Source organism: Gekko japonicus, unplaced genomic scaffold, assembly GCF_001447785.1.
Source record: "Gekko japonicus isolate JY-2015 unplaced genomic scaffold, Gekko_japonicus_V1.1 scaffold631, whole genome shotgun sequence".
In the NCBI taxonomy this organism is placed as follows: domain Eukaryota; kingdom Metazoa; phylum Chordata; class Lepidosauria; order Squamata; family Gekkonidae; genus Gekko; species Gekko japonicus.
The window spans coordinates 738,174-765,099 of NW_015168670.1; the positions used below are offsets into that span (position 1 = coordinate 738,174).

Genomic DNA, 26,926 nt, shown 5'->3' on the forward strand with positions numbered 1-26,926 from the left:
ATCTGTTTTGCATGACTATCTTCATAACAGAGACAAATAGGTAAATAAATAAGGCAGAAATTTCCACAGCCGTATGTAGGCATAAGATTTACTTTAATCATTTTTAAATGCCAGCACAATCAAGATGTCTTGGAAATATTTACAGGCAGAATATATGACCTCACCAATGCTGTCAGAAAGACATCTACAGTTTTTATCACAAGGGTAACCCAATGCCTAACTTTTGGGGGGTAAGGCAAAGACTGAATCAATTTAGAAGATATATTTACAAAAATAAAGTGTCATCTGATAATTTTAGTTTTGAAGATGCAGTTCAAAAACTCTTCTGCTCACAGTTTCAAAAAAAGGTCTCTAATGTGAACTAGAAGCTCCTTGAATTTCAGAATATATTATTGTCAAAGCTTCTTTTCTTTGCTCAGATTCTGTCAATGCTAAATAGATTTAAAACAAACAAAATAATAGTTAAGACACAGCACATTCTCAATGGCCACAAAGAATCTTTCCCCCAAGTTTTACCAATCCTTAACATGCCAGTCTTCGACACTTGTTCCATAGTTGTAGCCATTTGACTAAAGTCAGGCAAAAGTTCATGATTTTATTCTTCATGTAGCCATCAGTCCTGCATACACTTGACAAACAGGGCATTTCTTAGCGCTCTTGCCACACTACAGCATTAAGAATGAAAGGATTCAATTCAGCAAAATGTCAAGAGGTGTGTCTCAACAGGACAAGAGGTCCAAGGGTTTTTTAAAATTATTTTGAAGCTAAATATAGCAACTCCAAAAAGGAGGATCTGATGTTCAGTCTGAGCAAAGCTTGAGCAGGAGAATCATCAGCAGAAGAAAAAGAATCATCAGCAGAAGCACAGCTGCCTTTGATTAGTGCATTCTTATGAGACGAACACACTGGGTTACTCAGTCTTTAGCATCTCCCACTCCATCAGCATTAATAGCAAACATAGCTTCTGCTTCGGGAAGACAAGGTGAATCATAGATTTTACATATCCTTGTTTCACCCCGACCTTTCCTCAGGTACAGTCTAAAAGAAATGAATTAAAGCACGTATTAGAGCTAGGGCCATCTACAGGTCAAGAACAAACAAAAAAAATCATCTTGCGCTATATCTATTATCTGCACATTAACTACCTTCTCCTCCCCACCCCCAATCTATCAGAAAACCTCCCAGAACCTAAGAAAAGTATTCTTCTGTCTTACCTGGTGGTTGAAGCATGTGCAATGATGTTCCCTCCAATAGGCTTCTTGGGATCTGCAGCAAACATTGCTGCACCATCTACCTGGGCTACCACTTGGTTTGTAATCACTACTGCCACACCAAACTGTCACAAGAGAGGCATAAAATTAACTGCAGCTTCTTTGCTAGAAATAGAAAGTGCCCCAGGTGGTCTTAGAGAACATAATCACATTCATCCCTATGACTACCTGGAGAATACTGCAAATGGAACCAAATAAAATAATAAAATGCAGTCAGAGTAGTTTACCTCATCTGCGAGCCGAAGAAGCATGCGCAGAAATCTGGCCAAATGCATCTGTCTGGCTGACAATTCACCTCGGCCAGAATAATCTGTCCGGTAAAGAGCTGTGGCGCTGTCCACGATCAGCAAAGCATACCTGGGAAACATGGCGCGCAAACATACATATATTCATATGTATTCATTTTAGCTCTTGGCCTCAAACAGAACACCCTAATCATTGTCAGAGACAGACAAGAAGGGTAACAGAGTATGTTCTAAAGTAGATTTAGGTGGTCTATACCCAAAGCTATACCAGGTAGAAACCTACCAAGTTTTCAGCCAGTGAAACGCTCATTTCTTTATTGTACTATCTCGTTTCTATGTCCATTCAATTCTACTATCAGATGCTCATTGTTAAAGTAACGCACACTGCCTATCATCCCTCCTCATCAAAAATTTAAAGTAGTAAGATTGTGATTGATTCAAAACTCCAGGTGGTATACAGTATCAGTCCTTGAAAACTGTGTTCTTCCTCATGTTAAAAAAAATACAGCTGCGGAAAAGGTTGTGGGAATGTATGTTCCAAACTCAGCTTGTTAGATGCTGTATGAGTAAAGCATATATTTTGCTCTTGAAAAGAATGTTGTCTACTGGCAAACTGACAGGTGACCTTCTACACAATTACTATCTTGGTCTAACCGAGACATTATTGCTATTTTCAGAATTCTGGCTAAATTAGCATGTTATTCTGGTGTTTATTTTCTTATCTGTAAATGTATGTTCTATTCCCCCCAAGATATTTTCTAAAATCATTCATTTGCTTCTTATTCTACAAATTGTTGCTTGTCAGTAGGCCCATTTTACTTAATGCTAGACTGTTTGAATACAATATTCTTTGTGAGATTGGAAAGACTCCTGCATTGTACAAGAAAAGGGTGCATACAATATCAAGCAATTCCAATGTGTAACCTACATATTTCTGTCTACCTGGGTATAATGTAGGGTAGAATGGTGGCTATTATTCCAAATAAAACCTGAATATGAAATTGATTAGTTTAGGCCTGGTTCGTTTATTCTTGGGCTGGAAGTGGACTTTGCACAGTGGAATGGATGCCCCTCCACATACACATATAATTGTTCAGTGTTTTATTTGCATTCTCTAGGGTGAATCGGGTTACCATGAAGCACTTGGCTCACACGGGACATTACCTGGGTGGTAAGAGGAAGTATGCTTCTGGTATGGTGGCCAGTTATGCCTGAGTTCTCTTTCAAATGTAGAGATCATCCTACGGCTGGATCAGAGCATGGAAAGCACAAAGGCTCAACTAAAATGTCCTTTATATGTCCAGTAATCTGTTACGACAAGACCTTACGTACGTGTAGGTGGCTTTCAATCCCATTTACTTTTTACACTACAAAAAAGATTTGTGGGATCCAGTTGGCTTTTTAGTTGATGAAAAAGGAAGGCAGGGTCCTCTCCTCTTTGACCTCCAAAAAAGCTCCGCTAAAGATCATGGGACCTGCGTGATCAAAAGCTTTGTGGGATGGGGGCTGCAGTGAGGGGGTTTGGTGAGACTGACTGAAAAATCTGGCTGGATCCAACCCATTGTCTTTTATTTGTTCACCACATATTTCACACACATCTCTTTGAAGAGAGGCATCAAGTCTTGCTGCCATCTTTTTCTTACCGAAGTGCACTTAATTGAAATGTTTAGAAATTCTGAGAATTTCTTTTATGGTAACAGAGCACTATTGCAAACTGGGAAAACTGGTTGCAGCAAGGATGAGGCATATTTCAAAGGCAATCTTTTATCAAAATGGCTGAAAAAAGTCAGAGATTCTCATTAGGCCATTGTCCTGCCATCTTCAGAGAATGTGTATAAAATGTTGCAATTGTGGAGTTATTTAAGCTACAGGATAGTGGCACTCTTAAGTTAAAGGATGCAGCCCTCTCTGAACATGCTACATTTGGTACCTTGATTCTGTCATCATAGCAGATGCTTGGTATAGGAGCTGTGTCTGGTGGTCCGTGTTAAAACCTCGAGCATAAGCCACATTATCGAGCACATCACTGCCGGATAAGCCATACCTAGGGAGACAAATCAAACAAAAGGCAAGACTGTCTTTGAGGGCCATCTGGTCAGGTTTGATACCCTGCCTGTTCCAGACTATTTCATATTGTAAGCCTCATCCCTCCCTCCCTCCCCTCTAGCAATTTTTTGGTGTGCTGCTCCCTCTGCATTCAACAATGTTGTAGGTTGGTCTTTGTGTTGCCAAAAATCCACACAAGTCTCTCTCATTTTAGTTTATCTTGGTTTTTCAAAAAAGAAAGGAAGAACTGAGATTGCATTTTAGGCAGTAATATATAATCCTGTTTCATCCTTTAGTATACTCTTAGTGAAAGATATTCACAAAGGATCTATATGGTGGCTACACTAGTTTTCTGAACCTTGCCCACTTTTAAATGACTTAATAGGATCTCAGAAGAAACTCTAAATAAATAATCCCAATAAATTAAGTCACCAGTATGTTATCTCAACCCATTAGTAGTTCACCACTTTTTAAAAAACATCAGAGTATGGTACTGGAAAAAAATCTGACATTTCTTTAGTTATAAACAGCAGCAAGCAGAGCATTTAGTTCTGGTTTTTTATCGTCACACAATGATTCATGCCTCAGTTACATCTAGACTGGAATATTGCAATGAACTCTACATGGGGCTACCCTCAAAAGGAGTTTGGAATAAGCTCCCCAGGGAGGTGTGCCTTGTCCTTTCACTCGACCTTTAGGAGGCAGCAGAAGAAGGTTTTATTCATGATGGCACTCAATCAGTTTCTACTGGCAGTTTTAAATTATTGATTTTGTTGGGTTTTTTTGTATTTTATTGTGTTTTCTATTATTTACATTGTATGCCAGTTTGAGCTCTTATAATGTAGAAAAGCAGCTAATATTTTAAATCAATCAGTAAATACATAGTAGTTTTGGAATTAAAAGGAGCATATCAAAATTGCTAGAATAGTGCCATGTGCCCTAGAAAGCAAAGTCTGGTGCACAGAAGGGTCCATTTCACATTACCGTTCTAAACTGGATGTTATCAGTTGTTGGCCCGATTTTGAGTAAAGTGATACAGGGATGTGGGTTTCATAGAGCAAATTTCCTTCTGTTAAGGAGCCATCTCTGAAGTGCTATGGTAATTTCAAACAGTGCCACTTCTCCCGCCCCCTGCCCTTTTTCGCTGCACAATCTTCCTCTGACTTTTTAAAACATTCTAAGGTGAGCACTATAGCACTAAACTGCTATAGCAGCACCATTGAGATGCACTGACTGGAGTGAATGTATCTCAATGTGCTATAGCACTCACCTTAGAATGTTAAAAAGAAAGTCCAAGGAAGACTGCACAGTGAAAAAGGGCGGGGGGAAGCGGTATTGTAGGAAGCTCTATGGACATTTTTAAACAGCACACCACAGCAATTCAGCAGTGCAACGAAGGGGTTGAAAATGGAAAAAAGCAGTTTCTCTCAAAAGCAGCTTAACCACATTTGCTAACCCGACACAAGTGGGTTTATATGAACAGGTAAATGAATTCCACTTGCAGCCAGTTACTAAAATGGGTCTGTCTGAACTCCATTAGCAACCAGTTACTAAAATGGAATACAAAGGCAGTTTGAAAAGGGTCAAAGTCAAACTTACCTAATTCCTTACATACTTGTCCTTTAAAAACATGGAAAACAAAGTGTCTCTCAAAATAACGATACTTCTACACCAGAGCTGTCGAACTCATTTGTTACAAGGGCCAGATCTGACATAAATGTCACTTTGTCGGGCCGGGCCATGTGTGCCATAAAATATAACACAAGGTACTGTAGATAATTTCAGATGCCGAATGGCAATAGCAGGCATGATTGGATTAGGTGTGATATGCAGAGGGGTGGAGATATCAGCATTGGTGTGATATACAGAGGCATGGAGATATCAGCACTGGTACTGAGACAGGAAACCTAGATCTCAACTTGGAACAGGAGGATTCAGTCCAGGAAGATGCAAAGAATAAATGGAAATAAGTCTGAAGAAGTGAGCAGTGACTCGCAAAAGCACATACCCTACAACAATTTTGTTACTCTTTAAAGGTGCTACTGGACTCTTACTCTTTCTACCACTGCTAGAAACCACAACATTCAAAAACTAGTGGGGGGACATTTTAATCTTTCAGGGCATTCAGTTGCTGACCTAAGAGTAGCAGTTCTCTTACAAAGGAATTTCAAAGGGAGATTAGAAAGAGAGATTGCTGAATTGCAACTGATCATGAATCTCAAGAGAACTTAAACTCCTGGATTAAATTGAGACCTAGGTTGCTTCTCTCATTACCAACGCCTGCTATTCTCTTTTAGCGTCTGAAATCACTTCACTCTCCAAGATATAAGGACAGATGGACTCACATTCCAGTTGCATCTGAAGAAGTGAGCAGTGATTCATGAAAGCTCATTCCCTGTCACAAAGTCATTAAGGTCAGGCAGGTAAAAAGGGAATATGAGGAGCATATAGCGAAAAACGTAAAGACTGACTTCTGGTCTATGGTGACACGCAGGCAGACGCATCTCCTGGATGTCCTGGGGATGCAAACTGCACACCAGCATGTAGGAGGGGGTGCGACAGGTCGCGACCCCCCCGGAGCCTTGGTAAAAGGCTCCTAGCCAGGGGGCTTTTGAGGGGTGACCTCTTCAATGGCGTGATGCCGGAGAATCGAGGCGCTCCTCCGCCCCAAAGGTCCTGCCGCTGAGTGACCGTATGGTACAAGTGCTGCTGACCGGTACAAGCGTTGGAAATTGGGCGAAATAAAACGATGCCGAGTGAGGCCGGTTGGCCAACAACGAACTGTGAGTCGGGTTGAAGTGAGCATGAAGATTTAAAAAGAAAGCTGCCCCCCTTAAAGAGCAATGGGAAGCGAGTGGGGTATAAACGAAAACACGGAATAAAGAGGGGGGAGTGGAAAAATAAGCGTTTGAAACTGTTTTCAGAGACTTACCAGAGCGCAGACAAGTGTTTGGGCGAATATCAGAGACTTTAGCAACTTTTTTGATAAGTAAACAAATCCAAAAAGATAGCGGGGAAGAAACCGGAGAAAGAAAAACTTTTGAAAGCGAAACAAGTGGGTAGTCCTCGAATGGAAGAGACCACTGAGCTTTCAAAAATGTTGGCAGATACCTTGCGCCCTCTGCTGGATGAGATGACCAATATCAAGCAACAACTGTCAATAATTGGCCAAAGTTTGGCTTCACAGCAGTCTGCGGGATGAGATGACCAATATCAAGCAACAACTGTCAATAATTGGCCAAAGTTTGGCTTCACAGCAGCTATGACTCACTCAATCCTTAAAAGCAACGGAGCAAATGGGGGAGAAGGTGAAGGAAGTGGATGCCAATACTAAAGAAGTTAAGAAAAAGGTGCAAAAGCTGGAAATGAAGCAAGCCAAGGAAGAGTCACAACTTTTGCGGTTGCAAATGGAGAAAGCCAATTTGGTCCTACAGTTTCAAGGGGTCCCGGAAATTAAAGGAGAGAATCTGAAGCAACGGCTGAGTGAAGCAATAGCCCCAATGACAGATTTGACAGCGGAATACCTCTACAGCGAGATGGATGTGGTCTATAGATCCTATTCCTCATACATCAAGAAAAATAATCTGACTGGGAAAATAGTAGTCAGATTTTCGAAGAGACAAGTGAGAGACTCTATTCTGAAAGCAACTTCGGGAACTCCCTTGAAAATTGGGGACAACAATATCAGGATTTTAAAAGACATCCCATTTGACATAAGACAGAAGAGAAAGAATGATAAAGAACGAATCCTATTTCTACAAACAAATGGCATCAGTTACAGATGGTTAATCCCAGAAGGCGACATTTTCAAACTTCACGACAAAAAAGAAAAGATTGACTCTGTTCTTAAGGCACGTGATTTTCTGCGAACGCAGCTCGGGGAACCAGCTGAGGACGAGAAGGAAGAAGAAGAAAGCAAATCTGATGACGAGTTAGGCTCGGGGTCTTCGGACGAGGACTCACCCTCTGAAAAGGGGGCGGCTGCCCCCAAACGTTCATATAAATTGAGGATGAGAAAAGAGAAGAATAAATAGTGGCTGAAGGACTCTGATTTGTGCCTGAAAACTCTGAAATGATTTTGGGATGCTCGGGGGGTTTCTTTAAGCAGTTAAAAGACAATTAACTTAGCATAGCCGACTATGTTCATTGTTTTAATAGCTTTTTAAAAGTAACATTGAGTTAAGCTGATGTATTGATCTCCTACTCTTGGGTTTTTAGTTATTAGTGGGTCATTTTTCTTTCTCCTTAGATGTAGTTCCCCTTCCTATATTTTCGGTTGTAGTATGTAAAAAAATCAATAAAAAATTCCCCTTAGGGGGATCCAAAAAAAAAAAGAAAGAAAGAAAAAAAAGAAAAAAGAAACAAGAAACAAGAAAAACGTAAAGACCAACGATAAAACTTTCTTCAAATACATTAGAAGCAGGAAACCAGCCAGGGAGGCAGTGGGGCCCTTGGATGACCAAGGGGTAAAAGGAGTACTGAAGGATGATAGGGAAATGGCTGAGAAGCTAAATGCATTTTTTGCCTCTGTCTTCACTGTGGAAGATGAGAAGTGCTTGCCCACTCCAGAACCGCTGATTTCAGAAGGGGTGTTGAAAGACCTGAGTCAGATTGAGGTGACAAGAGAGGAGGTCCTAAAACTGAGACACAACTTAAAATCAAATAAATCACCAGGCCCAGATGGCATTCATCCAAGAGTTCTGAAAGAACTCAAATGTGAACTTGTGGATCTCCTTACAAAAATATGTAATCATTCCTTAAAATCTGCCTCCATTCCTGAGGACTGGAAGGTAGCTAATGTCACTCCCATCTTTAAAAAGGGTTCCAGAGGAGATCCGGGAAATTACAGGCCAGTCAGTCTGACGTCGATACCGGGTAAATTGGTGGAAACCATTATTAAGGAAAGAATTAGTAGGCACATAGATGAACAAAACCTATTGAGGCAGACTCAACATGGGTTCTGTAAGGGAAGATCTTGTCTCACTAACCTATTAGTGTTCTTTGAGGGGGTGAACAAACATGTGGACAAGGGGGATCCAATAGATATTATTTACCTTGACTTCCAGAAAGCTTTTGATAAAGTTCCTCATCAAAGGCTCCTAAGTAAGCTCAAAAATCATGGGATAAAAGGACAAGTCCTTTTATGGATCAAAAACTGGCTAATTAATAGAAAACAGAGAGTGAGTATAAATGGGCAATTTTCTCAGTGGAGGATGGTAAGCAGTGGGGTACCGCAGGGATCAGTACTTGGTCCACTGCTTTTTAACTTGTTCATTAATGATTTGGAGATGGGAGTAAGCAGTGAAGTGGCTAAATTTGCGGATGATACAAAGTTGTTCAAGGTGGTGAAAACCAGTGAGGATTGTGAGGCACTCCAAAGGGATCTGTCAAAGATGGGCAAGTGGGCGTCAACATGGCAAATGGGGTTCAATGTGGCCAAGTGCAAGGTGATGCACATTGGAGCCAAAAATCCTAAATATAAATACACATTGATGGGGTCTGAACTGGCAGAGACAGATCAAGAGAGAGATCTTGGAGTTGTAGTAGATAACTCACTGAAAATGTCGAGACAGTGTGTGACTGCAATAAAGAAGGCCAATGCTATGCTGGGGATTATTAGGAAGGGTATTGAAAACAGATCAGCCAATATAATAATGCCCCTATATAAATCAATGGTGAGACCTCATTTGGAATACTGTGTGCAGTTCTGGGCACCACACCTTAAAAAGGATATTATAGCTTTGGAAAAAGTGCAGAAAAGGGCAACTCGAATGATAAAAGGGTTGGAACACTTTCCCTATGAGGAAAGGTTAAAGCGCTTAGGGCTCTTTAGCTTGGAGAAAAGACGACTGAGGGGTGACATGATCGAGGTTTATAAGATTATGCATGGGAAAGAGCAGGTAAAGAAAGAGGTACTTTTCTCCCTTTCTCACAATACAAGAACCCGTGGGCACTCCATGAAATTGCTGAGCGGTCGGGTTAGAACGGATAAAAGGAAGTACTTCTTCACCCAAAGAGTGATTAACACATGGAATTCACTGCCACAGGAAGTGGTGGGTGCTACAAGCATGGACGGCTTCAAAAGGGAATTAGATAAGCATATGGAGCAGAGGTCCATCAGTGGCTATTAGCCACAAGGTATAGCTAGGGGCTCTGGGGCAAGTGATGCTCTGTCTTCTTGGTGCTTGGGGGGGGGGGTCAACAGTGGGAGGGCTTCTAATGTCCTGGCCCCACTGGTGGACCTCCTGATGGCACCTGGTATTTTTGGCCACTGTGTGACAGAGTGTTGGACTGGATGGGCCTTTGGCCTGATGCAACATTGGCGTCTCTTATGTTCTTATGCTGCTGTACCCTTGCTCCCTTTCACTAATAAGGAATGTAAACTGTACTATTAGGTTTCTCCCCCACCCCCATCTGTTAGAAATGGAAAGGGGGAATCTCTCCAAGTTCCATGGGAGGGACTTCCTCTCTAATACCAGGGATAAAAACGTTTTTGGGTCTTAAACGAAGGACTCTCTCTCTCTCTTTCTGGGGTGCTCCCTCTGGCTCCCTCCCTCCAAAGAAAAAGTGTGCTTCTACCTGAAATAAAACGCTGGTCTTCTTAGAAGTCCCATGAAATGCCATTTTCTCTCCTCTCTCCGGCTCCCCCCACCCAGAGGGGGAGGGGGGGAAGAGCCCTCAGCCAATCGACGGAAGCCTTTCTTTCTCTCCTATGAAGCAGGAACTAGGAGAGAATGGCTAGAAGGAGCTGCAATGGTAGATACAGAAAGCAGCACAAAATCAGCTGCTCTTGGGTCGGATTGCAGCCCTGCTCGGACCTGATGCAGCCCACGGGCTGCACGTTTGACACCTCTGTTCTACACTATTCAGAAAGCTGTATTTGACACATTTTGGGCTGATTTGACCTGTTTATTAGAATAGCCTGAAACGGAAAGTTTTGCACATATACCCCCAGAAACGTTGACATTGTTTAGCTCATAATACAGGCCTGCACTACTGCATAGAGAAAGTCTATCCCAGTGGGAATTGCATTGCCTCCTAAACTTGTCTTTGCAGCAGAGGGGATTTTCCAGAGGAACACCAGAGGAACACATTTTCCACACTTGCACAATGCAAGTTATGTATATACTAGCAGTGTTAGACAAATACACATACTGGTACACTTCTGTACTATTCTTACTTTTAAGATGACTAAAACGAACAGTAAAACATTTTCAGTAACATGCAAGCTACTTAAACAAGGCTTATCATACATTTGTTTTGTCATCAGTAGATGGCACTATTGTGACACAGCTTTATGGAGCAGCACAGGGTACAATCACAGACCTTTCAGCCACAGCAAGCAAGCGTTCTGGACGGAAGGTGCCCTCTGTGTCAATGTACATGGCTTTCCCTTCACCACCACCTCGATCAATGGGAAGCTAAGAAATGGAGAAAAGACAAGATTGTCACAAAAGTGCTTTGATCTCTGAAAAGATAAAATGGTAATCTCAAAATCATAAGACAAGAAATGGAATGTTTAAACATTGTAACCCTGGAAGTGAGTGAACTAAAGTGGACTAAATCGTAATTTTCTGACTGAAAATATCCTAAAATGTTTTACTCTGGAAATGACAAACAAAGAAGAAATGGAGTTGCTCTAATAGCGAGGTGAGATGCAGCGCAGGCAGCCAGCAGCTATAATGCAAAGGCTGACTGAATAACATCAATCAGACTTCATGGAAAGCCTATATATAACCATCATTCAGGCTTATGCCCCAACTATAGATGCTGAAGAGGAAGAAACTGAAAAGTTTTATGCAAGTCTCTAGGAAGAAACCGATCACACACCTAAACAAGATGTGCTGTTAATCATAGGCGACTGGAGTGCAAAGGTGGAGAACAAAGTAGAATTAAATACTGTTGGGAGATTTGGGCTAGGAGCACAAAATAAATCAGGAGAGCGACTCATAGAATTCTGCGAAGCCAACTAGTTGTTCATTGCAAGCACCTGTTTCAGGCAACTGATCAGATGACTGTATATATGTGGACATCACAAGATGGCCAATACAGAAACCAAACAGATTCCGTAATCAGAAGCAGAAGCTGGAGAAGCTCGTCTTTGCTAAAACAAGACCATGAATGGATTGTGGTACACATCATGATTTGCTGATATCGAAAATTAGAATAAAGCTGGAAAAACCCACCAAAACATTCATAGTGCCAAAATACAATCTAAGCCAGTGGTTCTCAACGTGGGCCACCCCAAGGAGCCATGGCATATTTCTTGGGGGGGGGGGGCACAATAGGTTTCCAAGGGGGCCACCAAATTTAAGTGCCAGGCTGTCATGATCCTGCACCTAGGCTGACTGAGGCCTGCAGGCCCCAGAAAGCCTCAGCTAGACTAGGCTGTGGGCCTACAGTTCCCAGGCACCCTCTTTGTCTTGTGACTGGGCAAGGGAGAAATAGAGGGAAAACCGAAGCCCATCACCGGTGAAGAGGTAGTGCCGGGCAAAAAGCATAAAAGGCCTTGCAGCAGGAGGGAGGGCATTCACTCTTGGAGGCAGAGCAGTAGAGAAGCTGCTGCAGGCAGAGTGATCCCTCACCCAGAGAGGGATGAGTGGGGCCTTGAACCTAGTCATCCTGGTGTAATGGGAAGTAAAAAGGTAGACACATTAGGGATCTTGGTTGCTTTGTTGTCTGCTCCCGTTCGTTGCCTTGTATTTTAGCTAATCTAATTTAATTCATCCCTGTGATTACCAAATCTGTTTAATAAACCATATTTTTGTTACGCTGCTGGGTCCTCATGTCTCATTGGGCCATTCAGAAGGCCAACTTAGCCTGAAGATGAAATAGGGAGGGTGTTCTGAGCCCTCCATGGTTAAACCCATACTAGAGTGGTGGCAGCCTGTGGAAATCCCCCTGCACTCCCACCCACAACACAGGCCTATGATCACTTCGTCATAATTCTCACATCTCATTCTCTGTGCTAATTTCAGCAGCATAAATATTGAAAATTACTATAATTTACAATAAATATGGGTGTGAAAGCTGGATAATGAAGAAAGCTGACAGGAAGAAAGTTGATTCATTCGACATGTGGTGTTGGAGGAGAGTTTTACAGATAATGTGGACTGCCCCAAGACAAATAAGTGGGTTCTAGATCAAATCAAGCCCGTAATCTCTCTAGAAGCTAAAATGACCAAACTGTGGCTATTATACTTTGGTCACGTTATGAGAAGACAGGACTCAGTGGAAAAGACGATTATGCTAGGAAAAGTTGAAGGCAGCAGGAAAAGAGAAAGACCCAACAGGAGATGGATTGACTCAGTCAAGGAGGCCACAGCTCTCTCAGCTTGCAAGAGCTGAGTAGGGCTGCTAACAGCAGGACGTTTTGGAGGTACTAACTCATAGGGTTGCCATTAGTCAGAAACTTTGATTTCACCATGACTTATGATCTGCTAGAGAGCCCTCCTCTACAGCCTGGGTCATTAACCAGCAGCTGTAAAGAAGCAAGGGAAGGTATACTTTTGTACTGGAGAAGCAGCGGGAGGGGGATGTATGCTAAACTATTTCCCCACAGTCAATGTTCCAGTGCAGCCTCCCCCCCCCACTACCTGCTACTCCACCAGCCAAGGTTCTTGAGACATTTGCCTCATTATGGTGACAGTGGCTGGAGGAAGTGGATTAGAGATAAAAGTGGCAGATATGGGAAAAGATGCTTATCCGCTAATTCTTCGCTGCAAATTGCACTTTCTTGTCTTTGCAGCCCTGTTCAGCAGTAAACAGGATTTCCAGACTCAAGTCTGTTGTGAACCTGTACCAAGTCCTCAGTGTCAACAGGTCTACACAACTATAGTTCTCTTGCATGATGGGACTTATGCCCCACTGAGCAGGAGTGTTTTCTGTATAATATTTTATTTCAACAGGAGTTTCATTTACTTACCTGGCAGGTTACTGCCAGTGTGTGACACAACTGAGTTTTTCCTGTGCGGAATTCTCCAAACATCTCTGTTATAGACCCGGTTTCTATTCCTCCTTAATAAGAAATAATGATTTTCAAACTCAGTTCACAAATATCTACAACAGATATATGTCACAAGTGCGTGAATTTCAGTTCATGGGAATCTCAAAGTCATATGGGTTTCTTATTTCTCCACAATGGCTTTTTGCTGTGTGATTACATCTGAAAAAGCAACTCAACAAGTTCCAAGCACAAAATACATAACCAGTAACACCGTGCAACAGATCTTTTTGATCGTATTTACTGTTACTAAAATATTTGTTTATATATTTATACTTTCTACAAAGCTCAGGGCCTGCAACTGGCAAGATTTTCTTTTGCCAAAACTCGTTTCTTTAGCAAAGGCCTTAAAATGGCTTCCTTCACAAACCTCATAAAAATCCTTTCCACCAGAAGACAATGTCCTATTAGGTACTGGAAGAAAATTTACTATTATGGCAAGCAGCACTGCAAATTCAACAAGGATAAGCCAAGATCTGCTTTGCAAGTGGTGGGCTGCAAGAGCCCAAAGTCAGTCAAGATAGCAATCCAAAACTATACATTACAAATATTTAGTAATATTCAATATCTAAATATGGATCTCTATGCAACACCTTTTGTGTGCTCTTTTACTCAACAGATATTTTTGAATAGGTCCCCCGTTATGAAATATAACACAAGCAGGTATTTTCATGAACCAATTAGGCAACCACCTTTTCAAAAGACCCAGGATCTTCCTCTCATCTACAGAACTTACCCTTTAAAGATTTTGTGGTCTCAAAACAGATTCCTGCCTAATATTAGCACTTTGAATCTGTCTGTGATACAAGTTTTGCATATATGCATCTACACACCATTATAAATGCAAACACTTGGTGGACATAACGTTACAGAAAGCCAGAATTGTAAATAATGATCTGCACCTTGAAGAAGCTTATCAAGTTCTTTGGACCCAGTGGTGATCTGAATGATCTCTGACCTCCGCTGATGAAACTCTGTTGCTGTGGTGAAGCCCATTGGAACCAATTTTGCTGCTTCTGCCTGAAAGGGATAAAGAGAATAAACAGCCGTGAAACAACAGCAGTAGGAAAAAAACCCTGTTTCCTCAAGAGTATCTGCATGGAGCAACAAAGGCAATTGTTTATTTAAACAAGGTGCAACGTAGCATCTAGATGCAAAGTCAATGGAATCTTTTGTCTTTGACTTCAGAGCTGATCAGTGAATCATTAGAAGTGCACCATTATACTCTGCAGCACTCCCAACAGGAATATACTATTCCACCTCTTTGCTGTGTTTTCCTATCCCTTGAATTGCTATAATACTTCAAGGAAAAGGTTAAAAGGTCCTTCCATTTCTAAATATTTTCAAGTATAATCTTACTTGAAAAAGTTCATGGAGCACAGTTTGCAGGAAGCAGCCTTCTTAATATTTTAAGAGCTTTAAAGTATAATTACCAAGATTTTGTCAGCTTTAGCTTCACTAATGCCTTTAATATTGAGCAATTCTTTCTTTGGTGCATAAGCAACAGCTTCAACAGTGTGAAATCCAGCTTCTTCTAATTTCTTCACATCATTTGCATTTATACCGCATTGCTATGCAAAAGAAACATGGTTATTGGGTATGAAGCATTTGCAACAAAAGTGAGACACTTCAATTATCTGACAAATATGAAGTGCTACTATCCCACTCAACCAAAAAAAAGCAGCTGAAAAATATACTTCTATTTATATATTTCAGTTATTTATTCTAATATTACGAATATTACAAACAATGAGGCAAAGTAAGTTTTTCTCCTACCATGCCTGCTCAACAGCATAATACATTATGATATACAATTTAGCCCTCCCTCAAGAATTAGACTGATAGTTATTTGAAATAAATACTCCTTATTACTTAATGATAAACCAGCAACTCTTAAACACTGTTTCAATGTTTAATAATTTAAACATTAAGCAGAAAGAACTGCATTTAAGATTAACTCACATGTCTGCACCTTTATTCCTTCACAGACTGGTAAGAATAGGAACAGAAATGAAAATGCCCTTCATCTCAGAACCATACCCACCATCATGGCAATGTTAAAACTTTTAGAATAAGGAAACTTATTTCACATAAAAATTCAATCACTGCCTGAAAATGAGTATGGCATAATTTTTTCCTGAAACAGTCCTAAGCTGTGGTTTTACCTTGAACCCCAAGGAAAGGCAGAATATAAATATTTAAATAAATAAGCCCCCAGTATATATTTTATAACATGATCATGATGGTGCATCTTTCTTCACATGCACATAGATTAGGAACATGTTACACACAGAAATATTAATACATGAAGCAGCCCTGAACATTTCTAGCTCTCAAAGGAGTCACTGATGATATACCTCCAGCCGTGAAATGGGTTGAGGACCAAAGCTTCCCTCATCTGTTGACAAATCTGCACTTTCATCACACTGCATTTGCATGGCCATGGCACAAAGTATTCCGTCAATATTCCTACAAAAGTAAGAAGTGTAAATAACACTTATTTAGTGTTTAAAGTGCTGCACATACATTAGTTTGCTGTAACCCATAAATCCTGTAAGGTAGGCAAATGTCATCCCATATTGAAGGGGTGCCCTACAGCTACCTAGTGGGTTCACAGAAGAGACTACATGAACTTCACATCCTGGACCACACCTCAGACTCATGCAGTGCCATCCCTTTCTAACACCCCTCCCACCTTCTGTCCCAGATATAAGGGCTGATGGATCTGTTCTCATTTGTGTCTGATGAAGTGAGCTTTGACTTACAAAAGCTTGTAACCTGGAAAATGTTGCTTGTTTTTAAGTTGATACTCGACTTTAATTTTGTATCCCTAAGCAGAGTCACACCCTTCTAAGGCTGTTGAAGCCAATGGACTGTAAAAGGTACAAATGCTCAGGGCAGCACATACCAGAAAAAGTCTTTATAGAAGTCTCTGTCAATCAACTATTTTATTGGGAAACTACATTTTATCAAGTGTTACATCATGATTAGATTCAAGAGAGGAGCAGTAGACTGACACTCCTTTAGCCTCTCTAACACACACCCCCCCGCTGTTAACCTACTAATAAGTATATGTAAATTGTTGCTAAAATCAGCCTCTGTGCTGGATGATTGGCAAACAGCAAATGTCACCCTAATTTTAAAAAGGGGTCCAAAGGGGATCCAGGAAATTACAGGACAGTTAGCCTAACATCTGTTCTAGGTAAATTAGTAGAAATTGCTATTTAAAAGATTATTAAGATCATCAAGAAACAAAGTCTGCTGAGGGAAAAATCACTCTGGTTTCTGCAGAGGGAAGTCCTGCCTAAGCAACCTCTTGGAGTTCTATGAGCAGGTTAACCAGCATGTGGATATGGGCAATCCAGTAGGCATTATATACTTGGACTTTCAAAAGGCTTTCGACAAGGTACTTCATCAGAGATCCCAGAGTAACCTTTAGCAATCATGAGATGAGAGGACTGGTTCTCTCATATATTAAAAGTTGGTTAAATAGCAGTAAACAAAGAATAGGAATAAACAGACAGTCCGTGCAATGGAAGAAAGGGAACAGTGAGGTCCCAAAGGATTGGTATTGGGACCTGTACTATTTAATCTGTCCATAAGTAATTTGGAATTGTGACTTAGTGTAGTAGCCAAGTTTGCAGATGATACCAAATTACTCAGGATGTTGAAGATCAAGGCGTATTGTGGAGAGCTACTGGAGAGGCATCTAAACTGGGTGATTGGGGGGGGGGCAATGTGGTAAATGAAAGTTCAATGTGAATAAGTGCAAGGCGATGCATACTGGAATTTAAAAATCCTAATTTTAAATATATGCTGATGGGGTTTGAGCTGGCTGACACTAAAACTGAAATAAATCTTGGGGTTTGTTGTGAAAATCTGAATTAAACTGCCAACCCAGTGTGCAGTAACAATGAAAAAGGCAAACTCTATATTAGGGATTATTAGGAAAGGGACTAAAAGTAAAATGACTAATATAGATAGATAATATAGATCTATGGTGCAGCCTCATTTGGAATATTGTCTGCAGTTCTGGTCTCTATTTCAAAAAGGACATTGCAGAGCTGGGAAAAGCACAGAAGAGGGCAGCTGGGATGGTTAGGGAGTTGAAGCACCCTCCATATGAGAAAAGGATGGAGAGGCTGGACCTTTTCAGTTTAAAAAGAAGACAGCTAATGGGAGACATGACAGAGTTTTATAAAATTATGGACGAGGTGGAAAAAGTGGATAAAGGGAGCTTTTTCTCCTCCCATAATACTAGAACTCAGGGGCACCCAATCAAATTGTTGGGGAATAGGTTCAGAAAAGGGAAAAAAAGAAATACTTCTTTACTCAATAAGTAATTAAACTGTGGAATTCACTACCAGAAGACACAGTGATGGCCACAAGGATAGATAGCTTTAAAATGAGGATTAGGGAGACTCATGGAAGAAAGAGCCATCAATTACGACCAGCCACAGTGACTGAAGGGTTTCCGTTTCCAGAGGCATGAAACCTCTGGATACCAGTGCTGGGAGGCGGCAGCAGGGGAAGGCCTCAGCCTCTACGCTCTGTTAGTTTCATCTTCCAGAACAACTGATCGGGTGTCTGTGTAAAACAGGATGCTGGACCACGGGCTTGACCCAGCAGGCATTTATGTTCTTTGAAGCGCCGTTCAGTTTATTCACGGCTGAAAGTTACGCCGACCCAAGAAACCTCTCATTCCCCACCTCACCTTGTCAGGTAGCCCAACGACACAAGCCCACCTCCCCGGCGCCCTTTCTGCCACGGTGAAAGAAGGGGAGGCGGCGACAGACACCAACTCACCTCGGGAGTCTCCCCCGACAACGACGGGCCCGTCCGCCTCCGGTTTTAGAAGAGCCCGCCACTGCCTCACGTGACTCTTACGTATGAACCCAGCAACGCCTCGTTCGCTCGCTGAGTGGTTGAAGAAGGCCCTCTTGCGCATGCGGGCCGTCATGGGACAGTGTTTTGTGTTATTTCCGGCCTGAGGGTCTGCGTAATGCGGCGGTTTTCTCGTCGCTAGTGACGGTCCCGGCCCCTCGCGGTGGCTGAGATCGCGTCTCTGCTGAAGAAGCCTGGCTTCCAGCAATTCAAACTAATAGTGTTCCGGGAAAATTATCTAGCTATGTGAACACCCCTCCCTATAAATGGATACTCAAGAGAACGACACGGGCGAAGCGTAGTGCAGCGGTCATACGAAAGAAGCCGGCTGCCAATGAGCGGGAGGGGCTGCGTGTGTTAGTAACCCTGCCTAGCGATTTTTCCTGTGCGCACAAACCGATGGGTGGCCCCATTTCTTTATTCAATGGTGCAGTGGAATCGCCACGGCACGTCTACAACAGGCAATAAGCTTCGTGACCCACTGTACTGTAAGAAAAAAAAAGTTGAGCATCTTACCGTATCCCTTAAAAGCTGGGACATAAAGGCAGTTTAGACAGACTGCTTCCTTTCATATGCTTGCAGCTCCCTACCACTTTAGGAGGTAATGTTATGTGCCACATCAATGCTTTGCTTGAATTGAGTCTGTAGGTATTGTACTTCTGAAAGAATTCTGGTGTAGTCTGAAATAATTGAATCAGAGCACTGCTTTTGAAAGCTAAAGTCAAACCACTGTTGGCCTTATAGCATCATACAAAAGGCACATGGCCAGGTATTACTTTTTCTGCCCTGAAGATGGGTAAATGTCAAGTCAAACATTAAATTTACATTGCCAAAGCCAGAGAGGCTCCTTGTGGTCAAGATCCAGTTTACACTTTAGACACAAAACCTGAGACAACCATCCCTAGCTATGTAAAAATCAGGATTTGTGTTGCAGAAGATATAGGAGCAATTGCTATTTTGGGGCAAGAGTAGTCAAATGTTTAGGGCTGTGTATAACAATTACACAAGCACAGAATCAGTTTCCATATAGCAGCATCCAGACAGCAAAGCCACAAAATTGGGATCACTTTAACTTGACAATGTGCTGGGCGTCAGTGCTTAGCCTACGTCTCTAAATCAAGTTAAGTATGTATTTGCTTTTGGAATGAAACCTTTATAAGGAGTATAATGAAAAATAATGCAAAACTAGAACTATATATTTCCAACACACACATTTCCCACATGTATTCTATCACCTTTGTTCCACTAGCCTAAACAGTTATGAAATATTGTAGGGGAGCCCTCTGCTGACTAATTACAGCCATAACATTTAAACTTCAAAACGTCTGAGTCCAGCAGCACCTTTAAAAGCTTTCATATGCAAGCACACTTCTGAAGAAAGCGTATACCTTGAATAAAATTTTCTTGATCTTAAAGATGCCACTGGACTCAAATGTTGTTGTAACGATTTCATGTTTATTTGTGTGTGTGTGTCTTTAAAAGTTTGGTTTACCTTGCTGTGTGAAAGTCTAGTGTGGTTGAAACAGGCAAGTGGTGTGATTGGTGAGTGACAGAAAGGGGGAGGGGTTTTGGAATGGATGCTGTGTGGATGATTTGAATGTCTATCAGGAGTGACTGTTAGAGTTTAGACAGTTAGGCAGACAGATGATGTTCAGTTAAGCAGTTGGAGTTCTGATTTCTGTGAGAGAAGCAGAAGTGGAGTTAAGTTCTGTCTCTGAGTGGAAGGAGACATCCCTGTGTGGGAAGGATTTGATTCTGTGTGTGAAAAGAGTGACATTTAGTTCTGTGTTATAGGAGTTACAATTAAAAGCTGAGAGTCTAGGAAAAAGTACAGTGAAAAGTGTTACAAAGTTGCTTGAAACCTCCCTGTCAGAAAAGGAGAAGCTTGTGAGAGACACCAAGCATTTGTTCAAATCATTCCCAGTACTGTTTACATTGTTTACCTTCGTATTTATGCTTTCTTTAAATAAATCCTATTTCCTTCAAGTATACCAGCTCAGTAAAGATTCCTTCCTCAGACCACATAGACCTTCATGAAAGCCCAGACCCTCGGTATACCTACCCAGTGAGAAATATTATAGAAAAAGGTTTGGAAAGCCTTAAAATTTTCCTGGTGGCAGCCGGATTACAGAGTAAAACAAACCAGAAAGAACATTTTTAAAGTAAAACTAGACCTCCCCAGAGAAGAGGTTGTCACAGTTGTCTTGCTGCTTCAGAACAACATGGCTACCCACCCGAATCTATTTAAACTTCTGTTTATGTTCAGTAGTCCAAGCCTCGGGCCCACGGTTATTCCTACCAATAACTTCTCACATTCTTGTGTAGAATCATTACAGCAGTTAAGCATAAAAAATAACCTCTTTCCAATAGATTTTTTGGAATTCTGAAAATTATTTCATTTTATTAACGGACCTTTCTCCCCAGCAGGGACCAAAGTGGCTTACATTGTTCTCTCCTCCACTTTCTCTTTTCCTCTTCTCCATTTTATCCAGTCAAAACAACCCTGTGAGGTAGGTTCAGCTGAGCGTGTGTGACTAGCCCTCAGTCAACAAGTAAACTCGCCTGGCAAAGTGGGAACTCAAACCTGGATCTCCCAGATCCTAGTCCAACATTTTAATCACTACACCACTCTACTTTGAGTGTATTCACTAATAAATTTGTGTTAGCTATTGGTACAATGGCACAAGTGTATTCAGGTGAAGCAGCAATTAGTAGACAAGTATACTGCTATGCACATGAGTTTTAGCATAGCAAGACGTTAAGTAGATTATAAACATCAGGATAAGAAAAATGAAAGTACCATGTGTACTGAAGATATTTTTTTTCTCTAATGAATTAAAGGATTTTGATGAAAGAACCAAGAAAAATGAAGAAATAAACAAAAAGTAAATTCAGGGGGGAGAACTAACAAGAAAGGGATCAAGAGATAAAAATTGGGAAGTTGGAAAGAAGAGTGATTATATCGTATCACTGAACACAGCTAAGAGTGGAGTGTTAACAAAAAGAGCCTTTTTTGCCAAGAGAAAACACTGCCCATAGCTGCACTCAGTAGTAGGATACAGCCATTTAAAAATTGCTAGTAAACATGTTAAGGCAATAAAAGAAAGAAGGAATATAAATACACAGGAAATACAAATGTATTTTATGAGGGAAAATGTGAAAAAATAAGACAAAGGGACAGTTCAGAAACTGTACCTAATAATGTATAAAACAGAAAGCTCTTGAAAACAGGCATTTTAAGATAGGTTCAAGAAGTAATTGTAATAAAACTGTTTCAGAGGTACCTTTTCTAGAACTAGATAAAAAGATTATACAAAATATGTCCAAACTAGGAAAGAGGGGGTCCAAACAATTTCTACAATTAAAGTTATGAGTAATACAGAACAATAAACCTAGGAATAAATAGTAGATTTTTAGTCTTATAAGTCATTTCAAAGACAAGTTCATTAGTGTAAGTACATTTATTAAACTTCTGTCTTCAACAGAAGGAAAACAAATACTTCATAAAAATACCGATTCCCTGGCTTCAAAAAACATTATAAAATGCTATACTTTACATACATATAAACATACAGAAACTGTCAGGCAATTATATATCAGAGTGGAGGAATTCTGGTTACCACAGTATGATAATACCAGCTATGGTTACCTATGATGAAGCCCATCAGCAATAATCTAAAATACATCACTGGTGTTATGACTGAGATGTTTTCAAAAACTGAAGAATTCCGTCAAAGTACAAAAGCAATTAACTCTCAAGTTCATCCTGGAATCAAGTCTACTTTTCAGAGGGATTGGAAAGCACGTCTAGTTTTTGAAGTGCAATATTTTAATCTTGTAGTGCCAATTAGTGATATTTCAGTTTAGCAGTTATTCCAGCAAGTTTATGAAAATAAAACCTCATTATTTATGGGGGGGCTTAAAGGCTAATGCTAATCACACACACACACAACTTGGAAGATACCCGTAACTGTAAGTAAAGAACCTTTCAAATTATGAACACTACTGGAATTGAATTACATCAGTTACATCAGTTTCATGGTTTAGAGGAGCTGGTTTCCTAGAGATAAAAAACCATAGACAGCACCGGAAGCTATGAAAAAGTGACTGGGGGGGGGACACACAAAACCAAAAAGGAGCCATATGAAATTCTTTTGTTATTACTGTTTTCAAGAGGCTTTGCAATACTACATACTTGTGCTTAGATTGTGTCTAAAGATCTGACCACAAATATTGCTCTCTTGGCAGCTGACATCATGTTTCTCAGCATTCAAGAGTCAGAGTGTCCCATCTGAGAGCTGCACATGGAACTATTTTCGCTGTTTGTAAATTGCTCAGGGATTCTGGAGTAGACTATGATGAATCTGATTGACCATTCTTCTCAAATAGTTGGCTCCCACTGGTACTCTAGACAAAACCTCAGAAATTTCTTCTTGGCTAGGAAGAGAAAACACATACATGTGTGATGCTGGAAATTCAATTATTTTCTTAAAACTGTTTTACAGAACTGTAGATCTCTGGTTTGTTTTACTTACCCAAGATTGCCTGTGTATTTCTGAACAGTGAAAGCCACAGGGGACATAGGATAGTTGGCAGAGAGAGACAACTCAACTTCAAACTTTGCAAAAACCAGAGAACTGGAGAATAATAGTTTCACTCTACGTATGAAGCAAAATATAGAGACAAAAAATTAGGGTTGGGGTTGTATTATATTACGTGAACATTAGTCTGCAGAGGTGAAATGTGTCAACTTTGTTTTAGGCACATACAATCCTCAAAATTCCCCATCAGTCTTAATGTTCACAGTCTTAATACATTTTGTATTATTTAGACTTTAACCACTTACTTTGTATCATTCACTGCTGTCTTCAGAAGATTAAATTTTCCACCCCATCTGTTCAGAAATTCTATTTCTTCTCCTAGGAGCTGACAGCGACTCACCACAAGAGAGAGATCATGCAGCAACTGGTTTGATAATCAGAAGTTGCAATCAATGACAACATTTTAAAATGGCAGATCTATAAAGCTAATTTTATTGCCAAGACAGGATTTGAATGAATTATTTGGGTAATCATAATATGAATAAAGTATCACATTAAAGCACAGAATATACAGATTTTTCTAGAAAAATAGTGATTTATTGTCCCCAAAATTTCAGAAACTTGCAAAAAAGCACCATCTGTATCAAATAAAGACTGTAATCAGCTACTGTGTGCAGCAGTTCTGGCTTTGCTTATCCCCTTCAAGTGAGTTGCACTCCCCCAACCAGCTGGGAATGTTGTGACTATTGTAATACACAACACACAAAACCTTTATTGGCATGAAAGCACAAAACATCATGGAAATATGGGGAAATACTAAGATGCATCAGTGTGACTATTGTAATCGCTCAGCAGTTAAGACTGACAGCATGCAGGGCCTGTGTATGAAGTGGCTGTTCATACAAAGGATACAGAGAAGCAAGGAGTGCTGATCAATTGTTAGACTAAGGAGAAGGAATCGCCCTGGCCCTGTTCTCAGAATTCTCACAGATTACGCTTCATTTGACTGCAATGCCAGCAAATTCATTTTAGATACCTTCCCCATACATTCCACAAGCTCAGTGTTGTAAAACAAGGTTGCACTTGCCTGTAACTGTTGTTCATCGAGTGGTCTTCTGTGCAGGCACACATGGGACTGTGCAGTCGCAGGCCAGCCACAGAAAAGATTTCCAAGCTTTCTACTAGACTAGGAGCGCCCCTCCTCCCTCTGGCGCTTTCCCGCCAAAACGCTCACATAACCAGGAGGAAGGGCGCTACTCCCTCAGTTCTCTCCATGCCGCCTAGAAAACTAAAGTTCCAGAGAGTTCACAGCGGGGCAGGCGGGAGGGATGTGTCCCTGCACAGAAGACCACTCGATGAACAACAGTTACAGGTAAGTGCAACCTTGTTATCATTGTCGTGGCTTCTGTGCAGTCCCACATGGGAAGATTAGCAAGATCACTGAGTGAAGGAGGTGGGTGTGAAGCTCTCAAGAGACCACTGAAGACCGCTTTATCAACAGTTGTTTAGCGGCACAAATTGACCTTCACCCAGAACTCTCCTATACCAGAGCAGTAAGCTCTGTGCAAGTCCCCCACCAAAATACATGTGGGAATGTGGTAAAAAAAAAAAAAGAGCACTCTTTTGGAAAGAGCCATCATACACAGAGTAGTAATGAAAGGCTGTGCAGTCAAACACAGTGTGATAGCGTCAACCGACCCACAAGGATGGATTGTGGGAGGACGCTGACCATGCATTACATGAGGAGTGAGAGACCACCCTTGGTAGGGGATTACAGCAGGACATCACCTTTTGAAATTTCATGCATGGAGAGGGTATAAGTTAGAACACTATCATAAATGAAGAACCATGTAAATGCCAAAAATAAAACAAGGGGTTATACTTGTCTTTTGTAGCATGCTTAGTAATCCAACAAGGAAAATACCAAAGAGGGTTTTGTTTTTGTTTTTTAAATCAGTTGCCAAAAACATTCAATAGCACAAGAAGCAGAGTCCAAACCTTGCTGCAATTTCTATACAGACTCTCCTCTCCACTTAGAGGTACAAGTACAAGAGTGGTACAAGTACAAGAGTGGTGTTTGCTACTCAGAAAAGTGGGAGGCTACTGCTACAATGCAGGAAAGCAGATGACCAAAGTATCAATTTGTCAGCAGGAGTGAGAATAAGCAGATCTGCACGATGGTAACGAAGGCAGTGAAAAGAGGTGTGATGTGGCTAAAGAAAGGATGGACAGAATGCTCCACAAGGAAAAAAACTTGTGTAGTCTGCAGAGCAATTTGTGCAGCAATATAGGCAGAGAAAAAAGGTATAACAACAGGTTGTCTTTGTCAGGGATTAGAAGCGCATTCCACAACAACAAGGTTATTGTCAGGAATAAAGCATAAAGGCCAGGGTCTGGAATGTCATATTGTGGGGCTATGCCAAGTAGCCCAGACCTCCAATCAGAATACCAGGGAACTGGTGTCTGATAATTCGTTAAAACATTATTACAGTGCCTCCTTTAACTCTGTGGAGAGTTTGCACTAAAACCAGAGACAAAGTAAATAAGCCCATCATGTCAAGGTAAAGTAATTAATATTGCAGAACACCAGGAGTTACTGGGAAAAGTTCCCAGATATAATGAAGGAGCCATCGGAGATGGCACTACTTCTAGAAGATCATAGACAAAAGAAATGCTGTGAGAGAAAGGACTGTGCTGAGACCAGAAAGAAAACGTCCCGTGAAGGGTAAAGACACAACAAAACAACAGTCTTATTTATGGTGTCACATATAGATATGTAAAAATGCTAGGAAATGCAGCAGTGAAAGCTAAACAGAGCTGACAATCTTAGGCCCCTGCCACACGACAGGGAAAACACCGGTGAAAGTGTGGCTAATTAGAGCCGCACCAAAATAGAGATGCTGCGGGCGGGATCCCATGGATCCCGTGAGCCGCGCGTCATTGCTCCCTGGCACGATCAGATGCCGGGGAGGAAGAAACGAGTGGGAGGGGGAGGCTGCTGAACTGCGCACTTGCTGCGGCCCTTTCGATTGAACCACCCAGTTAGGTGGTTCTTTTTTGGTGCGCTTCTTCAGCGGAAGGGACGGATGGGGGACGGGCGCAGCCGTATTATGAGTCGCTGGATCTGGGCCTATCATAGGCGTCTCTTCAGGCGCTGCACTGAAGACATAAGAATCATTTGAAATCACATCGTTTTTCCTGTCCCGGGAGGGGGGGGGGATGTAACAGAGCAATTCAAATCTGCCTTATAGTGGATCAGACCGTTGGTTCATCAAGGTCAGTACTGTCCACTCAGGCTGGCAGCAGCTCTCTAAGGTGCCAGGCAGAGAAAGGTCCTGCACATCACCTATTGCCAGACCGTTAACCGGAGGGCCTAGGACCTTCAGCATGCCAAGCAGACACTCTTCCACTGAGCTATAGATCCTCCCCATTTATCACTAAATGGAATGATATAATCAATTGGAGACTGGTAGCCCTCATATAGAGGAGAGGAGGGCAAAAGTCCACCAATTGACATAGGTGCACACAGAATTGCAGGAAGCCTGGTGGACAAAACAGCAGAGGTGGAAGGATCCTGATCACCAGACTTTGTCAGTAGGAGATGCCAAGGATGGGACTTGGCCTCTTGTACATGGACAAAAGGTATGCAGAACCCTGAGACATCACCTTAAATGAAGGCGGGAAAGAAACGTGACTCAGGGATCCGACAACAAGCCTGTTATTGCCTCCAAAATGTTGTTCAACTGGACAGAATTCATAACCTCTGCGAGGAGGTAATTTACTTTAATGCTTTGTTTTGTTCTGTTTTTCGCTTCTTTGTTTTGTTTATATTATCTCCTAGCATGGACTAAGGTAGGATCACATGAGTGATCCAAATTAAAGGGACAGATTTATCATGCAGATTACCAGCATAGGCCATAAACCACAGTGCATTAA

General features: G+C 41.3%; 2 protein-coding genes across 2 annotated transcripts in view; both read right to left on the reverse strand.

Moving 5' to 3' along the window:
• Positions 1-243: 243 nt before the first annotated feature.
• On the reverse strand, positions 244-18,401 carry RAD51 (RAD51 recombinase). Its single transcript, XM_015415338.1, has 10 exons — positions 18,372-18,401; positions 15,923-16,034; positions 14,999-15,136; positions 14,468-14,585; positions 13,488-13,579; positions 10,889-10,983; positions 3,447-3,560; positions 1,499-1,628; positions 1,215-1,336; positions 244-1,038 (listed from the first exon to the last, which is right to left on the reverse strand). Exons 2-10 carry the CDS (start codon positions 16,007-16,009, stop codon positions 915-917), a joined length of 1,020 nt encoding a protein of 339 aa, XP_015270824.1. The 5' UTR covers positions 16,010-16,034; positions 18,372-18,401; the 3' UTR covers positions 244-914.
• Positions 18,402-21,975: 3,574 nt separating this feature from the next.
• The window catches only part of CASC5 (cancer susceptibility candidate 5), a 46,328-nt gene continuing 41,377 nt past the window's right edge, over positions 21,976-26,926 (reverse strand). Inside the window, 3 exon segments of the mRNA XM_015415327.1 lie at positions 21,976-22,886; positions 22,985-23,107; positions 23,296-23,414. Coding sequence (XP_015270813.1) covers positions 22,760-22,886; positions 22,985-23,107; positions 23,296-23,414 — 369 coding nt within the window. The 3' untranslated portion in view covers positions 21,976-22,759.

Excerpts from the sequence above, each read along its gene's own strand:
- RAD51 (XM_015415338.1), bottom strand. The coding sequence starts at position 16,009 with ATGGCCATGCAAATGCAGTGTGATGAAAGTGCAGATTTGTCAACAGAT. Across the intron at positions 15,137-15,922 it reads AACCCATTTCACGGCTGGAG|CAATGCGGTATAAATGCAAA; the intron begins GTATATCATCAG and ends TCTTTTGCATAG. Across the intron at positions 14,586-14,998 it reads CTAAAGCTGACAAAATCTTG|GCAGAAGCAGCAAAATTGGT; the intron begins GTAATTATACTT and ends TATCCCTTTCAG.